Consider the following 8398-nt stretch of genomic DNA (forward strand, 5'->3'; position numbering starts at 1 on the left):
CACTAAATTCATTAAATCACAGCCAAGGTATTAGTTTTATGTATAAATAATAATCCATTGAATATTCCTTGCTGACTGGACTTCTCCTTTAACCCGGTGTTTTCTAAAAGGACCAGTATCTGTTTTCCACTGGGAGGACTGGAGGTCGGAGGTCCTGCTGAGCAAAACATGTTGGCAACGCTTTGTTTCCCTAAAGTTTGCTCAGTGCGACTTCACAGCATGACGGTGTCCACCTTCCACACAGATCTAATGAGATGATATGATTTCCATGGTGTCAGTCCATAAGTGTAATGAAATTAAACAGAATTTTGTCCTTGTCACAGCAGCAACACATCTTGATTAAAGTAAGACCTAAAAACAAACTTCTTTAAATTAGCTTTATTCTCAGTGGAGCTTTACTTCTTAATCCGATACCTGATGAGATGTTTAAAGATTTACCCTCTGGCTTTGGTTCTTACCTCCTGCATGGAAAGCAGGCCTCCCAGAGGCTGCTGGTGCAGAGCTGGAGAAAGATTTAAATCCACCCCATCGCTCTCTGATGCTCAGACAGGTAAACCAGTCCTTCAAAATGAACCCAGCACTACAGAACTAGCAAGACTAAAGCTCCTCCTGCAGCTGTACATGTCTGGACAAGTCCTACATGATGCAAACTAAAGAGACTGACCGAAAACCAAGAATAAAGCAGAAATCTGAGCAGAAATATCCAGAAAATGTGTAGAATAAAGCTGAGAAAGACGACAGAAAAGCTCAAACTGAGTGGAAAGCAGCTCCTCACAGGACAGTCATGTGTTCACCTTTTCATTGATTCATCTCAAACTGATTGGTGATTATCAGCTTCAGAAGCTGTCCTGATTTCATCATGTCAGAACAGAACCGGTCCATTCTGGGGCACAGCCTGCTCCACTGCTACCATTTTAACAACAGATTCCTGTTTTTTTAACGTAACTTTATAAAAGTTCCTGCCAAATCTGGTGGACTCTTTTTTTTTTTTTTTTTCAGGAGCTCGTTGGAGGAACAAACGCACCGGTCGGAACCGGTTGTACGCTCTATCGGAGCGGTTCTCTCAGCTGTTAAACACACTGACCTCTCCGGCTCTCGCTGTCCCTCTTTCCCGCTCTGCTGCTTCCTCTGACGGGGTCACTTCTTCTCCGGATTCGCTCCTCTCTGCCCGGGACTCTCCGGGTCAGGCACCGGGAACAGGCCGGACCGGACCCAGACCGCCTCTCTGAGCAGACGGAACACTTCTCATGCGGACCGGACCCGGCACGGAACCGGGCGGACCCGGCGGTGCCGGACCCTGACCGGGAGGTATCAGCGGTGGTGCCGGGCGGACTGGCTCGGTGTTCGGCGAACCCTGCGGTCGCCATCTTGTCTCTCAGGTCCGCTCTGAAAACAAACCCCGCCCCCTGGCGAAAAAACAGCGCGAGCACAATCTGGATGAGCGTGAAGCCCGCCAACCACGAAATCAGGACACAGCGGCGCGAGTCTGTTGTGGCGGGAGACCGAATTTTCAAAACAAAAGCACATGCTCCCAGAAATAAAACAAAAGTTGATCTCAATAAATAAATAAATACATAAATAAATAAATTAACAGAAACCATCTCCAAAAAACAGTGAATTTTACTGTATTTCATCTCCACTTTTAGCATCAAAACAAGCAATAAATAAATAAATAAATACATACATAAATACATAAATAAATAAAAACATCCCTTTCCAAATACCAACTTGTTACTCAAGTAAGAGTAATGTATTTGGTAAAATAGGTTTCTAAAGCACTGAGTAACCCATCATAACATCATATATGGTGATAAGTGATCTAATAGGACAGACCACAATGTAAAGATAATTGCAAAGTCTGGTATTTTAAATACTATAATATACTAATTAAATCAAACAAATAAAAATATATAGTGCAGTTAAACTTCTCCTAAAACATATATTTTTTTGTCAAAATTAACTTAAGTAAATGAAACAATACATTTTAGGAGTAACTACTCACCTCTGCCTTTAACCTTTGAATGGCACCTGTGTGTTTAGACAAGGGACACTTCTCCCCATCGTGGGAACATTAATGGAATGATCCATTTGCTCTGTATTTCTTTGAGACCCACCAACCTGAAAATTAGGAGCACTGAAAAAATATCAATGCCGCCTCCATTCCTTGTAACATTTCTATTTCAGATGTCAAATCAACAAGAACTTAAATTGGCTCAGCAAATAAATAACGTTTCAGGACGCTAAAGTTGATCCATCCTGCTTTGGGAGTTTTTTCTCGGAAAGATGCATTGGACTTGTTGCCACCGGTGCAGAGCTTAATCAGTATCCGCTTCTGGAGGGTTTTTGGATGTAATCGTTGGACAATAATAACTATATTTGGGTTAAAGTGAGAATTGTAGTTGTAGTTTTTTTTATATTTTATTTTTTAGATTTCATAATGTATGTTTTATGACGTAAAAAGGTTTCCCCAGTGCTGATAATAGTATAGAATTGCAGAGCTTTATTTTGAAGAGATCAGTGTTTTTCCGGTTGAAAGTGCGGCTGTACGGAAACTCTCCACAGCTGACAGGTGGAGGACTTTCATGAGAGCGCGCGGTGACTTTTTCAGGTGAGCACCCGGATCAGATGAGAGGTTTCAGCTGGTTCCTGGGGAAAGCGAGCAGTTAAACTCAATGTGAGGATCTGCTGGTAACATTGCCACACGGAAGTTACTGGAGCACAGAGCAGAGAGAAGCATAGACAGGATCTAAGGAAGTTTTCCTCTCTGATCACATCTGAAAACCTGATGAATGGTACCAGGTAGTGATGGGGAGATGAAGCCTCATAAGGCTTTGGATAATTGCTTTAACAATCCCCACAGTTCAAGAAGCCTCATGTAAACATGTCAGCACCTGCTGGTGGAGTGCAGAACTACAGTTAGAAATATCTGATTTTTTGCAATTGTTTTTAGTTTCCCCCCCCCCCATATAAGTTCCTTTGAAATTGTTAATGTTTGGTCTGTATAATAAAATCGTTTGTAAATTTTTTTATGTGTAAAATGTCTTAGAAGAGGAAAATCACAGTTTTTCTGCCATTTTGGTGAAATAAGCTCAAGCAGACAGTGAAAGTGCAAATTGGCCATAGATGAACAAAATGAAAGGTGTTAGTCATTTTATTGAAACACACTGTTTTTTCCATAGTTTTTGGTCTTAATCAGGTTTGAAGTTATGTGTTCAACCAATCTTTTGGTCAAACTAACAAATCTAACTTTGGCAGTGTTTTTACCCTACCTATATTTGTACTAGGGCAAACAATACAAATTAGTCACATTAGCAAAAAAAAAAAAAAAAACTTTTAGAAGTCTGATGTGAGTCTTGAACCATCAACCTCAAGACTGAAAGTCCATGTCTTACATGTGACACCACTTGCAAGACAATACATGTTCCTGAAAGCAATACTACCGGTATATAAATCTCATTACATGTGTAAGCAGTGGACACTCTGATTTTGATCATTACATTGTTTAATTTCACCAGACTAGTTTTAACCAAGTAGAACTATTGTTTTTCCAACCAATCTATTCTTAGAATATATCCAAACTCTATGAAACTGACAGTAACTCTCCTACAAACTCCCACATCTTAAGTGAACACAGAGGCTGTTTAAATGCCTGCTGAAGTTCCGGGCAAGTTGAACCACTTCCTGAAGTGGTCACCTGGTATGGCGGGAGTAGCGAGGCTTCGGACGTCATCTATTTTGGCTCCTCCTTAAATGAAGCAAGCCTCGATACTCAACACATTCCTCGAAGCCTCGGCTCATCTCATAACATCACTAGTACCAGATCTATCAGATGCTGACCCAGAAAAGTCCTCCCCTCTTCCAGATGAAACATTTTGGGAAAATCTTTAGATAAACATTTTTCTCTTTGAACTGATTCCAATAAAAAACTGTTCAATTAAATTTTGTTTCAATTCTGCCTTCAGTTCTGGATGCAGACCAACAGGCCCCTGGTGGAGGTGGTCCGTCTGGGCCTGGTCTCCTATCAGGAAGGTCTGAGGCTGCAGCAGGTCTTTGTTAACCGACACCGGTCTGGTCCAGCACATGCACTGCTGCTGTGTCAGCACACGCCGGTCTACACCACCGGGATCCGGCACAAACCGTACCCGGGGCCCCTGCTGGAAAAGCTTTGCCTGCTGGGGGCCGACGTCCACCGAACCAACAGAGGAGGACTCATCACCTTTCATGGACCGGGGCAGCTGGTCTGCTACCCGGTCCTGAACCTGGGAAGCTTCAGGAAGGTCAGACCAGAGCAGACTGGGGTCCTTGAGCTTTGGGGTTTTGGTTGTAAAGTGTTTTCTGTTCTCTTAGAGCGTTCGCTGGTACGTCGGTCAGCTGGAGAAGACCGTCATTACCCTCTGCAGCAGGTTAGGAGTAGAAGCAGCAACGTCTCCTCATACTGGAGTTTGGGTCGGAGACAACAAGATCTGCGCCATTGGTAGGTCACATCGCCATGACTACTCTCACCACCTCAGCAGCAGGTATTAGTTCCTGGAGCCTTGGTTGTTTTGGGTGTGTTGGCTCCATAGGGATGGCTTTAAGACACTCCCTGGTTGATTTTCACCTCTTCTATGGTGGTTTTAAGCCTTTTCATAATAATTTTATCCCACTTTAAGGAAGAGTCCAGTCAGCAAGGAATAATCAATGGATCATTATAACTAAAACTAATATGTTCACTGTGATTTAATGAATTTGGCGTTAATCAGTAAACAACAATGAAAACAATTATTTTTGTTGCGATTACCGAGTCAGAGACCGGAACAAAGTCCCCTGATGTTGTTCTCCCCCCTCCCTCTTTACCAAGTACCCATCAGAGCTGACTTGTCTGTTCTCGAGATTGACAGCTGTCCCAGCATGCACCGTTGCTCTGTTGCCGTTGTTCAATAAAAATACGTGTCCAGATCATTTGAGGCGAGAACATTACACTTTGAAGGTTCATTATATGGCCCATTTAATGAGTTAATGCGTAATAAAAAAATAAAAAAAAATTCCAAAGTGGAGAGGACCGTGGCAACCAGCGGACTTCCGAGGGTAGCGGCAACCATTAGCCTTCTCCTGGCTGCTGCAACTGACCCATATTTATGCTGCGTGCTCCTGTTCTCCCCGAGTCCACACTTTCCTGTGATCTGCTCAAGAACATACTTGGTGAGGACACATGTCCATACTCGCATGCTTGTGAATTGAGAAACGGCCATAGTAACACCTCAGTCCTTCCGGCAGTGACGTCACAGTGCGGTAAGCCTTTCCGATTCATGATCCTTCATCGTTGCATTGCCAACTTGAAGCAAAGGATTTGCCATCTAACTTGTGGCCAGAGAAAAAACAAGTAATATGTAGCCAACATTTGGAAGAAGAATGTTTTCAAGATTACTTGGACAATAGTGCGTTGTGACAAACACCAGATACAGCACTGGGACTTGAACAGCAGTCGATGCCGCACCGTGACGTTACAAACCAGTAGGTGGCAGTAGTGTTCTTTGACAAACATTGATGGATGGATGGATGGATGGATAGATGGACCTCTTGTTTGGCTGAAGGTGATGTTCAAGAGCTGTGACATCCTTTCCTTTCTATACATTCAGATGGATAGAAGATCAAACACTTGAAATTAATGCTAAGCTGCTTAAATAAGCAGTTTTTTTAAGGATATGGTTAAAAAGCTCCCCTGAGGAAAAAAGAACCCCAAGAAACTTCCAGACCATTTTAGCTGTTTTGTTGTGTCTTTTATGACATGGAAAGGGAACCTCGGCAGGTAAACTGACTGCTTCTACAGTGGCTGATGACACAAACAATGCAGAAGAATCGGATGTTTCCACTGATATATTTAAATCATTATCAGACAGAAAGTTCGCCTATTCAGAGGAAGAAAGTCAGCTGTTATCAGAGATTTCAGTTCAGAAAGGAAACTTAAAAAATATTAAAACACCCAAAGGTTTTGAGAATAACTTTGTTGTTTTCTTAGATTTTATTTTCTTATCATTTTTTATTTTTTTTAATAATTCTTTTTTAGACTTAATTTTTGTTTTTAGACTTAGACTTGGACAAACTTTATTGTCTTTTTGTTTACACAGAGTGTACACAAAACGAAAGTTCGTTTTGTTTAGCTTTCATGACATTTCCATTTTTTAAACTGCAGCACTGATCAAATCTAAACATTGGGAGGAAAAAACATGGTGCAAAAAACCCCCAAAACAAACGCCATGATATGGCCAGTTTGATGCAGAGACTAAAACATTCACTTTTTCTTTTATTTTTATATGTTGTAATTTCTTCTTTTTAGATTGAGTTTTACAATTTGTATTCTTTTTAAATAGCGTTCATAATCACATCCTCTCTACTTTAAGTAGAAAAAAACGAAAGCTCACTCTTGACCAATAAAAAGCCAACATCCGTTGGACTAATGGAAATGCATCTTCACTCTTCATTCCAGAGGAAAACCCACCCCAGGACGGAAATAGAGAAATAAAAAAAATAGAAATAAAATATGAAAAGAAAGTTATTCTCAAAGCCTTTTTTTAAAATAAAAAAGGTAAAAATAGCAAATTTCAATTGAAAGAACAAAATTCACTCCATAAATCAGGACTAGCAGCAGACACAAAGCATGATTTTAGAACTTGGAGACTCTGCCCGATTTGTAATTTATTTCAGCCTTAGAATCCTTAGTGTCATATTTATTCCAATATGCCCTATGCATATTGTCTTTCTGTCTTGTGTGTTTTTATTCATTTACTTCATCAAGGCTGTTTAAAGAAACTGTTAAAAGTTAGCCTGAATCAACAGGGTTTCCGCGGGTCATTAAAAATCATTAAAAGTCATTAAATTATTATTTTGCTTAAATTGAGGCCTTTGTTGCCATTAAAATTCATGAAATGTGATATTGTGGCATTTAAAATGCTTTATTTAAAAAAAAAAAAAAACTATTTCGTCAGATATATTATATCGCAATATATTTGCGCGGAACTGCTTCCACTTGATCGTAAAGCCGTATGTTCGGTAAAGAAGCTCGAGCCGGAGAAAAAGCTAGAGAATGGGAAAATGCAAATTTCAACAATAGTGGCTGGAAAATGAGGAATTCGGGACATGGCTGCAGGCTGTCCACAGTAAAGAAGACAAAGGATTTCACCGTATTTTATATATATGTATATATATGACTCATGGGTACTTGTTGATGGCGTTAACATTATATCTAAGAGCATTAAAAATCATTAAATTTGAGTTAATCATTCCAGTATTAACCTTGATACAGCTTCTATCTTTAGAATTAAATATACAGTGGATAAGGAAAGTTTTCAGACCCCTTTAAAATGTTCTGTCTTTGTTTCATTGCAGCCTTTTGCTAAAATCAATAAAATTCATTTTATTTAGCATTAATTTATACTCGGCACGCCATCTTGACAGAAAAAAACAGATGTACAAATTTTTGCAAATTTAATAAAAAAGAAAAACTGAAATATCAAATGGTCTTAAGTAATCAGTTCTTAAGAATCAGAGTAATCAATTTGCAACATTTTCTGTCTTTCTTCTGAAGGTTTTAGCCTATTAAAGGTTGTTTCAGTGTTTTTTTTTAAGTATTTTTTTTCTTGTTCTGTGCCTCTTCACCTTTTCACCTTTTTGATCAACTCAGTGATTTTTATACTTGTTTATTACACCTCAACTTAAAAGTTTAAACTCAAAAGCAGGTTTGAGGTTGACACGCCAATATTAAAGACAGCTACACATAATTTCCTCTCCTCTGTCATTTCAAAGATGATTGGCGAGCCTCGGTTTGACGCAGCGTTTCTCTGATTTCAGGAATCCACTGTGGCCGCTACATCACGTCTCACGGTTTGGCTCTGAACTGTAACACGGACCTATCATGGTTCAGCCACATTGTTCCCTGTGGGATTGAAGGGAAAGGCGTGACATCGTTGAGCAGAGAGCTGCAGAGAGACGTCAGTGTGGAGGAGACCATCCCTCACCTTCTGGACGCCTTCGCAGAACATTTCCTCTGTCAGCTGACTGAAGGAGAAAGGCCCGAACAGAACAGTGGAGTGTCGTCTACATAAAAACTGTTTAAAAAAAGACTTTTTATTGAGTACCAGTTACACTAAAGTTGGAAAGTATACCTCATTGTGTTTTAGTTTTTTTTCTTTTTAAATAAAAATTGCCATGACTTTATTTTGATACCGTTTGGATCAGTGTTGGGCACGTTACTTTAAAAAAGTAATTAGTTATAGTTACTAGTTACTTCTCCCAAAAAGTAACTGAGTTAGTAACTGAGTTACTCCACAATAAAAGTAAGTAGTTAGTAGTAAAAGTAACTATTGCGTTACTTTTGCGAGTGTATGAAATTAATAACTGGGGATGTTTAAGTCTGAAATCC

The 8398-nt window shown here is 39.9% G+C and overlaps 2 protein-coding genes across 2 annotated transcripts in view; one reads left to right on the forward strand and one right to left on the reverse strand.

The window, feature by feature from the left end:
- The window catches only part of rnf169 (ring finger protein 169), a 12622-nt gene extending 11212 nt beyond the window's left edge, over positions 1–1410 (reverse strand). The window contains exon 1 of the mRNA XM_015386013.1: positions 1085–1410. Within this exon, the coding sequence (XP_015241499.1) occupies positions 1085–1367 (283 nt within the window). The 5' untranslated portion in view covers positions 1368–1410. The remainder of the gene's footprint in view (positions 1–1084) is intronic.
- Positions 1411–2537: 1127 nt separating this feature from the next.
- On the forward strand, positions 2538–8167 carry lipt2 (lipoyl(octanoyl) transferase 2 (putative)). The gene is made up of 4 exons (XM_015386015.1): positions 2538–2608; positions 3963–4277; positions 4348–4474; positions 7828–8167. Exons 2-4 carry the CDS (start codon positions 3969–3971, stop codon positions 8079–8081), a joined length of 690 nt encoding a protein of 229 aa, XP_015241501.1. The 5' UTR covers positions 2538–2608; positions 3963–3968; the 3' UTR covers positions 8082–8167.
- Positions 8168–8398: the final 231 nt, after the last annotated feature.

Source organism: Cyprinodon variegatus, unplaced genomic scaffold, assembly GCF_000732505.1.
Source record: "Cyprinodon variegatus isolate N-32 unplaced genomic scaffold, C_variegatus-1.0 Scaffold354, whole genome shotgun sequence".
Classification (NCBI taxonomy): domain Eukaryota; kingdom Metazoa; phylum Chordata; class Actinopteri; order Cyprinodontiformes; family Cyprinodontidae; genus Cyprinodon; species Cyprinodon variegatus.

What these genes read in the sequence shown, in the direction of transcription:
- lipt2 (XM_015386015.1), top strand. Translation starts at nt 3,969, where the DNA reads ATGCAGACCAACAGGCCCCTGGTGGAGGTGGTCCGTCTGGGCCTGGTC. An exon ending in ACCTGGGAAGCTTCAGGAAG is followed by an intron (nt 4,278 to 4,347) that starts GTCAGACCAGAG and finishes CTGTTCTCTTAG; the next exon opens with AGCGTTCGCTGGTACGTCGG. An exon ending in CAACAAGATCTGCGCCATTG is followed by an intron (nt 4,475 to 7,827) that starts GTAGGTCACATC and finishes CTCTGATTTCAG; the next exon opens with GAATCCACTGTGGCCGCTAC.